The sequence below is a fragment of the Paroedura picta genome, chromosome 4 (genome assembly GCF_049243985.1).
Source record: "Paroedura picta isolate Pp20150507F chromosome 4, Ppicta_v3.0, whole genome shotgun sequence".
NCBI lineage: Eukaryota > Metazoa > Chordata > Lepidosauria > Squamata > Gekkonidae > Paroedura > Paroedura picta.
This window is the reverse complement of record NC_135372.1, coordinates 13137932-13155466: the sequence shown is the minus strand read 5'-3', so window position 1 is coordinate 13155466 and position 17535 is coordinate 13137932. Positions and strand designations below refer to the sequence as shown.

General features: G+C 50.8%; 1 protein-coding gene across 2 annotated transcripts in view; it reads right to left on the bottom strand.

Annotated features, from left to right (window-relative positions):
* LOC143834970 (occludin-like) overlaps positions 1 to 17164 on the bottom strand; it is a 33305-nt gene extending 16141 nt beyond the window's left edge. The window contains exons 1-2 of one of the 2 annotated variants that reach the window (XM_077331964.1): positions 16933 to 17164; positions 1425 to 2177 (exon numbers count right to left, since the gene is read on the bottom strand). In XM_077331964.1, the coding sequence (XP_077188079.1) occupies positions 1425 to 2120 (696 nt within the window). In that variant the 5' untranslated portion in view covers positions 2121 to 2177; positions 16933 to 17164. Of the gene's footprint in view, positions 1 to 1424; positions 2178 to 4585; positions 4877 to 16932 lie in introns of those variants that run through there. The other variant, XM_077331965.1, reaches the window with a different exon arrangement.
* Between the last annotated feature and the right edge of the window lie 371 nt (positions 17165 to 17535).

Below are 17535 nucleotides of genomic sequence, written 5' to 3'. Positions count from 1 at the left end.
CAACACCTCCAGAGGTCACCTTGCGACATGCAGTCTGGCAGAAATGGCTCTCCACACTAAAGGTACATCGTCTTCTCTCAAGCAGCCAGTTACCAGGCTCCCTGGCCTTCCCTGGACTCTAGATTAGTAAAATGGCTGGGAGCGGATTAACTGCTTGCATTCTCTCCCCACCCAAAGCCAGGATGCGTATCTTTGGGATGCCAAGGTTCTCCAAGAAATGGTACTAATCTCATCAACTGCTCAATCTCTCACCTCCCTCACTTCCCCCAGGCCCACAGACCATGAATAGGTAACACTGAACGCTAACTCTCCAAATCTGCTAGCTTTCCTGTCCAGCAATCAAGGGGTCATCAAGAACCATCAGACAACTTCAGAAAATCTTGTCACGTAACTCCCAAAGTCATGGTCCGCCTCCTGACAGCTCAAGATATTGTTTTGGGGGCAAATACATCAATGCTCCCTCAGGTAGCACTTTGCCCTATAAAATACAGCACCCGATGCCATTGTTGTGTGCAAGGCTGTGCACAAAGTTTTTTTTTTTGGGGGGGGGGTAGTGGTTAACCCCCTAAAAAAGATTAAATCAAAGAAATAATACAAAAAGGCACTTATTGAACCAACGAAAACCTATTGGCCATGGTATGAGATAGATAAATAATGGGAAAGGAGTTTTAAAATTCAAGAAAAAGTGAAAAAAGGACTAATGAAGAAGAAGAAGAAAAAGAAGAAGAGTTGGTACTTATATGCTGCTTATCTCTACCAAAAGTAGGCTCAAAGCGGCTTACAGTCGCCTTCCCTTTCCTCTCCCCACAACAGACACTCTGTGAGGTGGGTGAGGCTGAGAGAGCCCTGATATTACTGAAGAAGAAAAGTTGGTTCTTATATACCGCTTTTCTCTACCCAAGGAGTCTCCAAGTGGCTTACAGTCGCCTTTCCTCTCCCCACAACAAGACACCCTGTGAGGTGGGTGAGGCTGAGAGAGCTCTGATATCATTGCTCGATCAGAACAGCTTTATCAGTGCTTGGGTGGGCCCAAGGTCAGCCAGCTGGTTGCACGTGGGAGAGTGCAGAATAGAACTCGGCTCTCCAGATTAGAAGTCCGCACTCCTAACCACTACACCAAACTGGCTTCATAAAGAAGCTTTACGAAGGTTCTTGAATGTATTGGAAACCACTACCACCCCACCCCTTTAAAAACCTTGTGCAGGGGTCTGGCTGGAATGTGTGTGCTGGAATGCTTCACCTGCCCTCTTCTGTGTGGGCTTGTCTCCTCTCCTTAGTCCTTTTGCTGCTTGCCAGATTAGAAGTCCACACTCCAAACCATTACACCAAGCTGGCTCTCTGGGGACGTCTGATCCCCCCCTGCCCTGTTAATTAAAAATTGTATACAATCTCTAGACAAAAGACCACAGAAAAGCTACTCATACCTCTTGTGGGTCAACGATGCAGTAGTGATAGAGGTACTGGTTCATGTAGTTCCCAGTCGAATAGATCTGGTTGCACATGGCCAACATGGGGTTGTAATAGTAGCTGCTGGACATCTGTGCACGGGGGTTGACTCCCACAACGTAGACAATGGAAGCGATGAGCATGATGAAGGCCAAGACGGCACACACAATGATGACCACCAAGTAGAACTTCCTGGAGCGGGACCCGTCGGACTTGGTGAGGCTGGTGATGAGGAGCGCCAGGAGAGCGATGAACGCCAGCACGGACATGGCGATCATGAAGCCGTTCGCAGCCCGAGGGTTGGTCATGCCTCCGTAATAGCCACCGTAACCGCCGTAGCCCCCGTACCCGCCTCCGTATCCGCTCCCGTAGTAGCTGCCCATGCCGCCACCGTATCCGCTCCCGTAGTAGCCACCCATGGTGCCCCCGTAACCGTAGCCATAACCGTATTCCCAGGCCAAGGTGGACGCCACACAAGCAAAGATGGCGACGCAGAGCACGATCCCTATTGCCTCCAGGATCCTCACCACGCCTGGCGGAGAATTCCACTTGTAGAAATACTGGGGTACGTCTTCTACGTAGTAGGAGCCGGGAGGAGGCGAGTGGATGTCGTACCCATAATCATCCCCGTACCCGTTGGGGGGACTGTCGTATTGCTTCTTGTTACTGAACATTCTTCAAGACAGTCGGGAGATTCCGAGGCTGGCAAGGTCACAGTCGGTGGCAATCAGCTGTCAAGAGACACACAAAATTGCCTGTTAAACGTGGCTGTTGTCTTCCGTAGGTACCATATGACTTCCACGTTTGGGTTCAACTCGGGGATTATATGAGCGCACTCAGGAATACAGTGGGCACTAGATTGGGGTGAGGTGGAAGAACAGCTTCGAGGGCCCGCATCCGGCCCACACTCCAACAGCTGCACTGGCTACCTGCTGACTACCGAATCAGGCTTCAGGTTCTGGTAATCACCTTCAAGGCCATACGTGGTCTGGGCCCTAACTGTCTCTCTACCTACGCCCCCTGAAGAGCACTACATTCTACCAACACCAACAAACTGGTGGTCCCTGACCCCAGGGAAACATGGTTGTCATCAACCAGAGCCAGGACTTTCTTGGTCTTGGCCCCCACCTAGTGGAATGAGCTTCCAGGGCCCATTCTGCACACACAGGATAATGCACTTCCAATATGCTTTGGCAGCTGTGCGGAACAGAAAAATCAACTTCTAAAGTGCATTGAAAGTGCATTATCTATTGTGTGCAGAATAGGCCCAGGTGCTAAAGCAATTCAGCAGGGTCTGCAAAAGGGAGCTCTTCCACCAAGCATTAGGCCAAACAAACGATGAGCTAGAGCCCAGATGCCCCTCCCACCATCAACTGCATCCACAGTAGACAAATTATTAACTGCTTGCATGGTGCAAAAAAAAATTGAATTGTTGAGCACCAAATGTTGAATGTTAAATTATAAACTGTTTTATACAATGCAAGTTCTTGTTAAAGATGTTATATACTTAAAGTCAATATATTTATTGTAGGTATCATTTAAAGGTAAAGGTAAAGGTATCCCCTGTGCAAGCACCGAGTCATGTCTGACCCTTGGGGTGACGCCCTCTAGCGTTTTCTTGGCAGACTCAATACGAGGGTTCTAATGTAAATTGCTGGACAGATCCTTATCCTGGATGCTTGAGGCTGATCCTGCACTGAGCAGGGGGTGGGACTAGGTGGCCTGTGTGGCCCCTTCCCACTCTAGGATTCTGTGAGTCTAGTTCAGCAGAGGAATGGGCTGCCTCAGGAGGTGGGGAGCTCCCCCTCACTGGTGGTCTTCAAGCAGCGCCTGGACAGAGATCCTTATCCTGGATGCTTGAGGCTGATCCTGCACTGAGCAGGGGGTGGGACTAGATGGCCTGTGTGGCCCCTTCCCACTCTAGGATTCTGTGAGTCTAGTTCAGCAGAGGAATGGGCTGCCTCAGGAGGTGGGGAGCTCCCCCTCACTGGTGGTCTTCAAGCAGCGCCTGGACAGAGATCCTTATCCTGGATGCTTGAGGCTGATCCTGCACTGAGCAGGGGGTGGGACTAGATGGCCTGTGTGGCCCCTTCCCACTCTAGGATTCTGTGAGTCTAGTTCAGCAGAGGAATGGGCTGCCCAAGGAGGTGGGGAGCTCCCCCTCACTGGCGGTCTTCAAGCAGTGGCTGGGCAGATCCTTCTCCTGGATGCTTGAGGCTGATCCTGCACTGAGCAGGAGGTGGGACTAGATGACCTATGTGGCCTTGTCCCTCTCTAGGATTCTAAAACAAAAAAATCTGCACCACCAATCAAATGTTCAATAGGCAATAGTTTTACCCTTCTGGGCGGAAGCCCTATCTGACCCCACCCCCTCCCTAAAACCACCTAGAGGCACCTGGGAAATACTATTACTATTACTACAACTACTACTACTACTACTACTACTACTAAAGGTTTATTGGCTGCCCTCCCTGGCAACAGGCTTCCTGTGGCTGACAATAAAAACATACAAAGTTGATATCAAAACATTTCAAAACAGCAATTAAAATGTAAACAAAAAAGCCCAAACCATGACAGTGAGCGCAGTTCCTCAGTGGACCAGGCTTCCTTGGGAGGTGGGGGGGGGGGTCTCCTTCTTTGGCAGTTTCTAAGCAGAGGCTAGAAAGCCATCTGACAGAAATACTGATTTTATGAACGGGCAAATTGTGAGGGGGGGGGGCAGGAAGGGATGTGCCAGTGTTCGTCTCTTGTGACCTTTCCTTGCATACCCAGAGAATTGCTGACTGCCACTGTGGGATGGGAGGTCAATTTCCTCCAGGCCAGGCTGGATTCTGGAGATTTTTGATCGGGGGGATCACTGGGGCATGGAATTGGGGTCCCGGTGGGTGGGCAGGTAGTTGTGAATTCCCTGCATTCTGCAGGGGGTTGGACTAGATGACCCTGGAGGTTCCTTCCCTCTCTGGGATGCCATGAGCCCATGAATACTCCGCTGTTGGTCCCTAGTTCCGAAAGATTCTGGCATTGCTATCCTATTTGTCTTCAGGTGGAAAGAAAGCGGAGGGGTGTGGGTGGGTGCCCTTGGACCCCTGCACCCCCCCCCCCACCCTCAGCAACCCCCATCTTCTTATCAGGGACTGACCTTCAGTTTGGGGGCGGGGGGCTTCCAGGCAAGCGCAGCTGGTGCAAACGGGATGCTCCAAAGGCGCCCAGAGGCGGGACCCCCTCGGCAGCCTGGCCGCTGTCTTTCTCCGACGCCGGCCGTCCGTTTTCCCCGGTTCCTGCCGCTCCTCGTCTGGAATCGGCCGGCGTCGAGGCTGCGCTGGAGGCCAAAGCGGCAGGAGTCCGCCGCAGACGCCTCTCGCCGGCCCCCTCGGCCACGGTCCCTCCCCTCGACGGCTGCCCGGAGCGGCGGCGCAGCAGGACGCAGAAGCGCCCTCCTTGCCCGGGCAAAGTCGCCGCCCACCCGCCCAGACGGGCGCAGGATGGCTGATATAGGGCGAGATATAGGGCCTTCAGTTGGGTCTGCCTCACTTTTTTCTTTCTCTTTCTTGGTTTGTTTATGATCCTGTGTATAATTTTTTAACTTCTTTCCCCCCTTATTTTTCCTCGCTGGGCTCATTGTTAGAAGGTTTGAATTGATTCCGCGAGAGGCTTTTTGTATTATTTCTTTTAGGGGGGGGTTAACACCCCCCAACTCCACTTGTGCATGGCTTTTTCTTTTTGGGGGGGGGGGTGCAATAAATTGCAGAACCTTCCTGAAACGTTATTGGGTTATTTCTCACTTTTTCTTGAGTTTGTTACCTCTTTTCCTGTTTTTCTATCTCTTGCCATTTGTTGATTCAATGAGTGGCTTTTTGTACTATTTATTTAAAGTTTCGGAGGTTCCCCCTCCCCCATGTGCACAGCCTTGGGGAGGGGGTTTACAATAAATTCCAGAAGAAGAGTTTTATATCCCACTTTTCTTTAAGCAAAGGAGTCTCAAAGTGGCTTTACAAACACCTTCCCATCCTCACTCCACAACAGACACCCTATGAGGTAGGTGGGGCCGAGAGAGCTCTAACAGAACTGCTCTGTTCTAACAGCTCTAACAGGATGGTGATTAGCCCAAGGTCATCCAGCTGGCTCCATGTGGCAGAGCAGGGAATCAAACTCGGCTCGCCAGCATTAGAAGCTGCTGCTCTTAACCACGACTGCAAACTCCTTCATCAAACTTCTTCATTAGTTCTTTCTCACTTTTCCTTCCATTTTCAAACTCCTTTTCCTATTATTTTCCTATCTCTTACCATTGTTAATAGTTCGTTCGTTGATTCAGTGAATAGCTTTTTATAGTATTTCTTTTATTTAATCTCTTGTGGGTGTGAGGGGGTTAAACTCCTCCCCTCCCCAAGCCCACTTCACCCTTGAGCATGACCTTGCCACAAATAATCCAGCCTCTGGATTATTTCCTCCCCCTGCTTGGGAGGAACCCTGGCTGAGGCGGAAATGCTAGCAGAGGGAGATGCCCCTGGAGCAAGTGAGGCAGCCAGGGGGGTGGGGGGAGAACCGGTCAGGCGACTTCCTGTACCTTCAGCTGCAAGAATCCAGTGCCTGAGGCTGGCCAAGGCCGATTAAGACACTCAGAGCACTGAAAAGATGAGGGTGCTCCTCCCCAATATGAAATTTTATTTATATATTTATCTATTGCACTTCTATACCACCCTCCCCTGGGGCTCAGGGCAGTTTACATGGAACGCAGGTGGACAGGGACATGGGAACAATCTTTAACCGCTCCTAGCGGAGCGGATAAAATAATTCGTTAAGGGCACCAAAGGTGGGCCCTGTCCGTGATGAGGAAGGGTGCTCATAGGCCCCTTCCCCCGGACTGACAATCGGAGGAAGCAATCGGCAGGCACGAATTGGTCCCTTGCCCTCGGACTGACTAATTCGCAGGTGCGAATTGGACCCTTGCTGTCTGCCCCCCTTCCTCCTCGCCCGCGGGGCAAGGGAGCCGCCTTAAAACTGTAAATTCCACTCACTGCCCTTTTGCCTTGAGACTGCCGGCAGCGGAGGCGACAGCTGAGGGTGGTGGGGTCGGGAGCAGCTTCACGCCACCTCATAACTTTAACTTACAGTCACTGGCCGCATGGCCCAATCAGGAGCCGCTGACCAGCAGACAGCTCTGTGACGCTTCCCCGCCCCCTTCCCAAGCCGCTCGCAAAATGCCCGCCTCCACTTGCCGTGCAAGAACAACGCCGAGACCACGCGCCTCCAGGAAACGAGCCCTCGGCCCCAGAAATCCATGCCTCGCCCCTCCCACCCCTCCCTCCCCCTTCCCCCCGATATACCGACAGTGAGACAGCTCGAGGACACAGTTCTGGCTGGCAGACAGACAGGACATAAAGACCTATTTGGAAGGCTGGCTGGAGAGATCGACGCACGGGGGTCAGAAAGGCAGAGACAGAAACACAGGTGGAGCGATCCAGCCAGAGAGAAAAAGAAAGACCAGAGACATACACAGGAACGAGGCGCGGAAGGCAGGACAGAAAACCATCTAGTTACCGGCGACAGGGCTGGCTGGGAAACAGACAGGAGATCAGGGGAGCCTGGATAGATGGGTGCACGGATAGAAGGAAGGAGGACACAAAGACACACAGAGAGCGAGGGAGATTGAGAGATAAAGGCACAGTGACACAGCCGGAGACATACAAGAGAGAGAGAACAAGGAAGACAGCTTTCCGAAACTTACTTTCTTAAACTCTCCCATCCATTCTGCCCAAACACCACTAACACCCTGCCACCACGGGCACTCTCTAATCTTCCCTTTCTAGTGCCCATTGTATTTAAACATACAATGGGCTTTAAATCTAGTACAGTATAACTCAGTAACCATGTCAGACATTTAACAAGAGTAACAAGCAGTAATAGAGAACAGCGATCAAGAACCTCAACATTCCTCTCAGTGTGGTTTCTTATGAGTTCAAAAATACAAGTTCAAAAGATGCCTACATTTCTTCCATCATCCATAATAGATATATCTTCAAATGAGAAAGTAATACAATCTTTAACACTATTTGCCCAGAGCCCTCCTGGGCAGAGCCAGTCAAGCCTCTGCTTCTAGACCCTGGAATGTTATGGGCTAATCAGGGCATCCTGATTGGGCCTGCCCCACTCGCACTTGCCCCCAATAAACTGTGAGGAGTACTCTGGCCTGGGACCGCAGAGGGCCTAGGACTGCAGCCAAGACCACGGCATGGATGGGGAGGGAGGTGAGCTCATGACTTACTGGCACTCAGGGGTATAAGGAAGGCTTGCCAAGGCATGGAGAGGCTGCAGCAGAGCCTTTTTGGGCCCAGGGGAAATGCTGGTAGGAGTTGCGCCCTTCCTCACACCCCCACACAACCAGTAAATCCTGAGCTTACCTCCCTTCCCTCCCATGCCATGGTCTTGGCTGAGGCCCACTGCGGTCCCAGGCCAGAGTACTCCTCACCCAGTTTGTTGGGGGTGGATGTGAGCAGGGCCAGCCTAATCAGGATGCACGCAGCTTTGCTGTGTGCTTCCTGATTAGCCTGTAACATTCCAGGGACCAGAAGTTGAGGCTGGACTGGCTCCGCCCAGGAGGGCTCTGCACAAATATTTATACGGCTAAGTGTTAAAGATTGTATTACTTTCTCATTTGAAGATATGCTTTATTATGAATAGTGAAAGAAATGTAGACCTTTTTTGAATTTATATTTTTGAACTCATAAGAAGCCACACAGGGAGGAATCAGAAAATAATTTTTTTTTGCTTGCATAGCGCTTTGCTTTCCTTTCTCTGCTGGATTTCGTGGAAAGTGGGTTGCTATTATTCTCTAGCTCTGAGGCCTGACAACACCGGGCAAGCCTGGGCTAGTCAGGGCAGGGCGGGCTGCCAGGTAGATTCTCAATTTATTGCACTGCATAGCATTGATTAATCCAAGGTGTGTAAGGTTATCAGTGTGGGAGGTGTTTCTGCCTTAACAAGCTGGAGCATATGGTTATTTTTTACTTCATTTATACCCTGCCTTTCCCCCAGCAGGGACGTAAAGGGGCTTACATTGTTCTCCATTCTTCCACTCTATCTACACAACCCCCCCTGTGAAGTAGAGTAACGTGGGTAAGTCTGTGGGTAGCAACAAAAAAAGAGCAAGAGTCCAGGAGCACCTGAAAGACTAACCAACTTTGTCGCAGGGGCAGGGCCAGTGATACATGTGGCATGTGCTATGGGCCCCGAACTTCCGGTGCCTTTCCCCCGCATGGATTAGGGCTGTCGCCTCTCTCCTCCTCCCCCCTTTCTCTCTGCGGGGTTCCCTCTGCCCCCAGTCTTGATGCTTCTGCTCGGGCTCTGCAAATCCTTAAATTGGCTCAGGTGCTACAGATCCCCAGAATATAGTTGGGAAGCATAGCCCACCCAGGGCCCCTCCCCTTCCCCATGCCCTCCAGGCCCATCATTTTGGGAGGGGAGGTCTACATGAACATATACAGTCATATCCCTCAATATGTGTTTAACAAATTTAAAAAATATATATATACAAAATAATTAACTCCCACCCACTCAGGAAACCCTTCCGGAACCCTGAAGAAACTCAAGGGTTTCAGGGAACCCTGGTTGAGAAAGCTTGATCTATATCAGTGGTTCCCAAACTTATCTGGCCTACCGCCGCCTTTCCAGAAAAAAATATTACTCAGCGCTCTAGAAATTAATTTTTTAAAATTTTAATAGTTATTCATCGCCCCTAAATGCACCTGTGGCCCATCGCCTCCCCGCTGGATCACTGCACCACCCACCAGGGGGTGGTAGCGCCCACTTTGGGAATCACTGATCTATAGGAACAGCTTCATCCAATATAAAAGATATTTGGATGATATTTTCAGCATTTGGAAAGGTTCAGAGGAGCTCCTTATCCAGTTTGGGTAGTATATTAACACTATGCATAAGAGTATTACATTTGAAATGGTACATGAACCTTCTAGGATAACGTTTTGATGTTTTGATTAAGAAAGAAGGCATGAATCATAGAATCCTAAAGTTGGAAGGGGCCAAGGAGGCCATCTCGTCCAACCCCCTGCTCAGCGCAGGATCAGCCTCAAACATCCAGGATAAGGATCTGCCCAGCCTGTTAAGTCTGTGTGTTCGGCACACGCAGATGCAGTTTCTTCAAAACAATCAGCTCTTTATAGAACGCCGACTCCAGGAAAAGATACCAAACAGCAAACCACAGAACCCTGCAACCTTATGCACAGTTCAGGCAGCCTGCCAGGTAACCGGATTGACCCTTGACGGAGCCCAACAATTGGCCCATTTCTAGAGTCTCTAAACTGTCAGTAATTGGCTGTTGTACAATTCTTCATTTGCACGTCACTTTAGTCAGGGGTAATCAAACTGCAGCCCTCCTGATGCCCATGGACTACAATTCCCGTGAGCCTCTGCCAGCAAGCCTGGTCAGATGGCTGCATTGGAGCTACATAAATCTACTAGTTTACATTTCAAAGGTGCACGAGGAGAGTACACAAATTCTCACATCCAAAAAGAGGAGGGGGAGAGTTGAAAGGCAGGGATGGCAACCTAAGGGGATCAGAGGGAACAGAAGAAGAAGAAGAAGAAGAAGAAGAAGAAGAAGAAGAAGAAGAAGAAGAAGAGTTGGTTCTTATATGCCGCTTTTCCCTACTCGAAGGAGGCTCAAAGCGGCTTACAATCGCCTTCCCATTCCTCTCCCCGCAACAGACACCCTGTGAGGTAGGTGAGGCTGAGAGAGCCCTGATAACACTGCTCGGTCAGAACAGCTTGATCAGTGCCGTGGCGAGTCCAAGGTCACCCAGCTGGCTGCATGTGGGGGAGCGCAGAATCGAACCTGGCATGCCAGATTAGAAGTCCGCACTCCTAACCACTACACCAAACTGGCTCTCTACAGAAGGAGTACCTGACATGTGCCTCCTCCCTAAGAAAGGGAGTATTTGGGAGGAGTCCATGTGCACCCAGAACACCTTAGTTCTGGCAGCAAGGCTGGAGACATAGGCAGCGGGGCCAGAGTCAGTGCTGGAGGTGGCAAAGGTTCGTGGGGGTCCGGTGGGGTTGGCACAGAGTCCATTGGTGGTTCAGTAGAAAGGGCTGGATTCAGCTTCTGGCCGATCCTGTGGCCACCCCCTTCAGCCCCAGTTCAAAACTTGGGCAAGGAGCCTGTCCTTGGATGATGCAGCAGCAATATCGGAGGTGTCCAGTGAGGGTTCAGGCAGATCCTTAAGGAGGAGGTTGTGTTGGGCCGGTGATGGGTCAGCATCGCTGGACAACTGTGGCCCGTGGCCGAGGGCATTGTTGTTTCCCATAGCTTTGCTTGGACGGTGGAAGAGCAAGTAGGAGTACCCATTCAAAATAATAGACCACCAGAGCATGTGCGGGGCCAGAATCTGAGAAGTCTGTCTATCTGGAGCAGAAAGGCCCAGCAACAGTTTGTGGCCCATAAAGGGCCGACCGTAGAGAAAGCCCTGAAACTCTTTAATGCCAGCGATGATGGCTAGGGCCTCTTTGTCGATTTGTGCATAGTTCCTCTCAGCCAAGGTGCGAGCGTAAAACGTGACGGGAGCCTCCCGGCTGTCTAGCAGCCAGGGGCTCAGGATGGCACCAATGCTGTGAGGGCAGGCGTCAGAGGCCAGGTCAATCAGAAAGCACTCACTGAAGTGCACCAGGACGCTGTTTGACTGCAGTGACGGCCAAGACTGTGGGGACCTTTGGTCATGGAGGTGGTGCTGCAGCTCAGCTATGCTGGCTTTGTTGAACAGAGATACACGATAAACTTCAGGAGGCCAGGAAAGCTTGCCATTCTGACTTGGTCTTTGGACTCAGGGCTTCCTAGATAGCCTGGACTTTGGGCGGGGTCGGGTGTATGCCCTTGGCACCGACAAAGAACCTGAGAACTGATGACACTCCCAGCTGGCAATTTTCTCTCCTAACAGGGAGGCCGGCGGACTGGAAACTGGAGAGTACGGAGTCAAGATGAGCAGCCAGTTCCTCTTTGAATGAGAGTACCTTTATTGGCATGAGAATGGCAAAGCATAGACGCTAAAATTTTAGGGAATTATAGTTACAAATACCCTAATGGAACGATTTTGATTTAAATCGCCTAGAGCAGGGGTAGTCAAACTGCGGCCCTCCAGATGTCCACGGACTACAATTCCCACAAGCCCCTGCCAGCATTCGCTGGCAGGGACTCGTGGGAATTGTAGTCCGTGGACATCTGTAGGGCCGCAGTTTGACTACCCCTGGCCTAGAGAAACGTAGCTACTTTTAGAATTGTTGTTGAGGCCTTCCCGTTTAGTATATTGTTTATCCAACGTTTCTCGTCAACGCAGATAGACCTCAAATGTCTTCAGATGTTCAGCTAAAGGACGGCGGTGTAGCACAAATTTAGGACATTCCAAGACTAAGTGGTGTAGTGTGTCAGGGACATTACACCCATGCAAATAGTATCTCCCCTGAGATGGAATCTGCAAAAATCTATTCTTTATAATGGGGGTGCTAGAGTTTGGGGCTATGGAGGCATGGTTTTGTATGTGAAGGGAAGGTCCCAGAATTGAGGAGAACATGCGCTATTAGTAGAAGAACCAGGGCCACACTGACCCCAAACTGCACGTGTCCATAAATAAGACCCCTCTGTGCATTCTGATGGTCTGTGCATGGTGGTTGGACAAACCAATTTTCTCGACTTCTTCATCTGAATCCCCCACTTTGCTTATGATGCCCTCACTATTGACTTAGTTTTTGCTGATGTGGAGTCTCCGGCCTAGTGCACTTCCTTTGTGTTGTGAGTGGGGGCTTCTGCGGCAAGAGCCTCATGTGTCCAGATCACGGGAGGTGATGGTGCCGCTTTACTCTGCTCTGGTTCGGCCTCACTTGGAGTGCTGTGTTCAGTTTTGGGCACCCCAGTTGAAGAGGGATGTAGACAAACGGGAGCATGTCCAGAGGAGGGCAACAAAGATGGTGAGGGGTTTGGAGACATATGAAGAAAGGTTGGGGGAGCTTGGTCTGTTTAGCCTGGAGAGGAGACGACTGAGAGGAGATCTGATCACCATCTTCAAATATGTAAAAGGCTGCCATGTAGTGGATGGAGCAGAGTTGTTCTCTCTTGCCCCGGAGGGATGGACCAGAACCAATGGGATGAAAGTAACTCAAAAGGAATTCCGTCTAAACATCAGGAAGAAGTTCCTGACAGAGCAGTTTCTCAGTGGAGCAGGCTTCCTCGGGAGGTGGTGGGTTCTCCATCTTTGGAGATTAACAGAGGCTATATAGCCATCTGACGGAGAGGCTGATTCTGTGAAGGCTCAAGGGGGTGGCAGGTGACAGTGGATGAGCAATAGGGATGTGAGTGTCCTGCATAGTGCAGGGGGTTGGACTAGATGACCCAGGAGGTCCCTTCCAACTCTATGATTCTATGATACACTGCAGGCACTCATCATGGAGTCCACAGGCTCCTTTCGAGGTGGACAAAGTTGTAATGGCAAGCTGCTAAACGGAGTGCCGCAACCAATGTGATGACCGATTCACACTCTTGCCGGCTGCATCTGTAAAAGGAGCATCCCCAAACGGTGTCGGAGGGCACAAATGATGCTGTCGTAAGTGCATTCCCTGAGCCTGGTGGTAGGTAGGGAGATCCCGGGCAAGCTCAACCATAGGTCAGCTCCAGACACTGAGCCGAATGCTGCCCTTCTTGACAGGATCCTTGATGTCGTTGCCGTCGAAGTAGCCCTCCAAGGGCATCATGTAGGAATCCCAGCCAGCTTGATTGCTAGTGTCAAACGCTCTGAATTTGGCCATCATGGCCATAGTGATATGTTTTGGTGGAGTTTCCGCAGACAGGGACACTCTAGCCCAGGGGTAGTCGAGCTGTGTTCCTCCAGATGTCCATGGACTACAATTCCCATGAGCCCCTGCCAACTGTAGTCCATGAGCATCTGGAGGAACACAGCTCGACTACCCCTGCTCTAGCCAATCCGGTGGTCCCTGTGGCGACAGGGCTCCAGCGTGAACTCAGCAGTGACTGGGCCCGGTCACCTGGGGTGCTGCTGCAGCCAGCCAGTTTGTTCCCCTCAGAAGGAAGTACAGGGTCGGTCCCTGTGGTGATAGGATACCGAGTGATTCCAGCAGGCTGGGCCCGGTCTCTTGGGGGGGAGGGCACCACAGCCAATCAGAAGATCCCTCTCAGACAGTGGGGGACGGCGCTCCCTGTCTTGTAAAGGGCACTGCATAGACTCTCCTCAGGAGGCAGAGTAAGATGGCGCTTGATTGGACGGTCTGTGCTGGGCAGGCAGGGCACTGAGTGCAAGGGGAGGTTCTCCCGAGAATGGCAGGACCAGTCACTTGCCAGGGCAGGCTGCCTAGCTCAGCGACCCCATCCCCGTTGCCAACATTAAACCTGTGGGTTAGCGCAGTTTCTTCGAAACCCTCCTCTCTTTATTGAACACCGACTCCAACAAGAGAGACCAAGCAGAGACCAACTATAGAACCCCCCCCCCCAAACTTCTGTGCAATTCAGGCAGCCCACCAAGTCACCCGATGGGGCCTTAATGGAGCCAAAAATTGGTGCATTTCCAGAGCCTCAATCTTGCCAGTGGTTGGCTGGCTTAGAATTCTTCTTTTGCATGTCAGTTTACCTAGTGTCAGTGCCCACATACGTGCCTCTGCTTGAAGACCACTAGTGAGGGAGAGCTCACCATCTCCTTAGGCAGCCTAGTCCACAGCCTAGTCCACTCGCCTTCCCTTTCCTCTCCCCACAACAGACACCCTGTGAGGGAGGTGAGGCTGTGAGAGCCCTGATATTACTGAAGAAGAAGAAGAGTTGGTTCTCATATGCCGCTTTTCTCTACCCGAAGTAGTCTCAAAGCGGCTTACAGTCGCCTTCTCTTTCCTCTCCCCACAACAGACACCCTGTGAGGTGGGGGAGGCTGAGAGAGCCATGAGATTACTGGAGAAGAAGAAGAGTTGGTTCTTATATGCTGTTTTTCCCTGCCCGAAGGAGGCTCAAAGCGGCTTACAGTCGCCTTCCCTTTCCTCTCCCCACAACAGACACCCTGTGAGGGAGGTGAGGCTGAGAGAGCCCTGATATTACTGAAGAAGAAGAAGAGTTGGTTCTCATATGCCGCTTTTCTCTACCCGAAGGAGGCTCAAAGCGGCTTACAGTCGCCTTCCCTTTCCTCTCCCCACAACAGACACACTGTGAGGTGGGTGACGCTGAGAGAGCCCTGATATCACTGCTTGGTCAGAACAGTTTTATCAGTGCCGTGGCGAGCCCAAGGTCACCCAGCTGGCTGCATGTGGGGGGAGTGGGGAGTCAAATCCAGCTCTCCAGATTAGAAGTCTGTGCTCCTAACCATTACACCAAACTGAATGTCCCCCCCCCCCGATATATAGCTATCCTATACATAGTTTAAACCCATTATTGCGGGTTCTCTCCTCTGCTGCCAGCAGGAACCTCTTCCTGCCCTCCTCCAAGCAACAGCCTTTCAGATACTTCAAGAGAGCCATCCTGTCCCCTCTCAACCTCCTCTTCTCCAGCCTGGACATTCCAAAGTCCCTCATCTTTTCCCCATACGCCTTGGTCCCCAGGCCCTGGATCATCCTCGCCACTCTCCTCTGAACCCTCTCAATTTTGTCCACATCCTTTTTAAAATGAGGCCTCCAGAAATGCACCCAGGACTCCAGGTGCGATCTGACCACTGTGGTAGACAGCAGAACTAGGACATCTTGCAATTTTGATGTGATCCCTTGGGCTGTGTTGATACAGCCCAAGACTGCATTCATCTTTTTTTTACATTTCCTACTTATATTTACCTCCAATATCTCACTCACACACACTACCCAAAAATGTCTCTCCCATCCAGTATGCCTGGTTCTGATCTGTGTGGCCCAGATGTAGAACTCTATTTCTCCTTCCTGAATTGCATCTTGTTCTCATTTGCCCACTTTCCCAGCATGTTCAGATCTCATTGAACTCTTCCCTTCTGGGGTGTTTGCCAGTCCTCCCAATTTGGTGTCATCTGCAAATTGAATGAATCGTCTCTCCACCCCTTCACCCAGACCCAAATCATTAATAAAAATGTTGAAAACTATTGTATGGAATTAGATATTGATGTTTTCAGCAAACCCACGGAGGCAAACTCTATTTTTTTTAAGCGGGTGATAGTTTCCATCCTTCTCATCTTTAAAAGAAATTTACCTTTTCCACAGATATTAAAGACGAGAGGAAATTGCCGCCATGATACAGATTTTTATAGACACACCGACTTCCTCATGCAACAATGAAAAGACAGAATAGCCTTCAGAATTCTGAAACAAGCCTTTTATTAAGCTAAGAACACATCAAAGGAATCCTTATTTGCACCTAAGAATGCAAACTGGGTAACAATCCTTCCCTTTGAATTTTACCACTGAGGAAGGCATTTAAACAAACTTTGCTTGTCTCAGGGTCTCAGTATAATGTAACAGCAGTTTACACCAGTTTGGAAGGGCTGATTCTTTCATTGGTTCAGGGAGAGTTTAGACTTGGGAATGTTCAGCCTGGAGAAGAGGCTGTTGAGAGGGGACAGGATGGTTCTCTTGAAGTATCTGAAAGGTTGTCACTTAGAGAAGGAGAGGGGAAGGTTCCTGTGGCAGCAGAGGAGAGGACCAGCAATAATGGCTATTTCTCTGCAGGGCAGGGAGGGGGGAAATACCTGTTTGGTTTCCGGGCACGATAGGCAAATGTATTTGACAGAGCGAGCTTTGATTTTTCTAGATTGATGATTTTTTAATCTTTAGTAAACTATTTATTGTACACGCTTTAACTGCCGATGTGTGGTAAGCCCCCCCACCCGAGACTGCCTGGAGAGGGGCGGCCTTTACATTTAAAAATAAATACATAAAAATAGGATTGCCAACTGATCAGGGAACAAAAACACCAGCCAGATCAGCTCTTCTGCCCTAACAAAGGCCCAGCCTGCGATGCTACTTCAGGGCACGGAAGGAAACACGACCAGCCTGCCATCCGCTCGTGTCCCACCCTAACTCGGACAACCGACCTTACGGCCTCGCCTTTTCATTTTGCCATCACAACATCCCTGCAAGGTAGGCTAAACCGAGAGAAGGGAAGTAGCCTGCTTGATGCCACCCATCAAGCCTTTATGGCCAAGTGGGGATTACAACCTACGTCCTCCAGATTCCCCAGATGTAGCGCCACACCTGTGTGCTCCATCACTTTTTATTGCTGCAGGTCTTCACAGGAATATCTCCTGTCCGAAGGCGGCCATTCCAGGTGTACCATGGATATCTTATCTGGCCACTTGAATCCAGACCCTAAATTGGAGGGGGCTCTTTGGGGCTTAATTTCCTGTCCTTGACCCTGGCACAAGGACATGCTTCCCTGCCTTTAAGAAAACCAGAGATTCTGCCTCCCAGGAATTGGCGTCCCAGGAATGTTCTTAAACTTCTCCCATGTCAAAAGAGAAAACAAAGAGCTCTTACCTGGATCGGGAGCAGTTCTTATCTCCTCACCCCCAGCTTCATTTTGCAGGCAGTCATTACTTTCAGAGGCCGAAGGAATCCACTTCCTGATCCACTTTGGAGCGGGCACCTGATTCCCATGTAGCAATCCAAAGATGCGGGCTACCTGAGGTCCCCCCCCCGCACACACACACACCCCTGCACACCTTTGCCACACAGACTCTTTGTTGTTCCCGTTTAAAATGGCAGCTGGAGGATTAATCATTACTAGGCGCCTACAATCATTAAACTTGTGTGTGGACTAACACACAACACACGCCCCTTGGCGGCAAGCCCGCACCCCTCCCGCCCTCCCGCTTGCAGCCAGCGAGAGCCTGGTACAAGCAGAGCACAAAGGCATGGCAGGATTTAAATCTCTCCCCGGGCTGTTTGGCTCCACCGGATGCCGAGCTGCCAAGCTCAGCTCTTGACCGGGTTCTGCTTCGCTACCTCTGCGTGACCCCCTCCCCCTGCCAATCCTTGATCTTGGCCCTGCGTGCCTCCTCTGAGCGGAGCACTCGGGACCTGCGTTTGTTCCGGGCCTGTTCACCTTGGCCGAGCAGGAGCTCCTTGGCAATGCCAGCC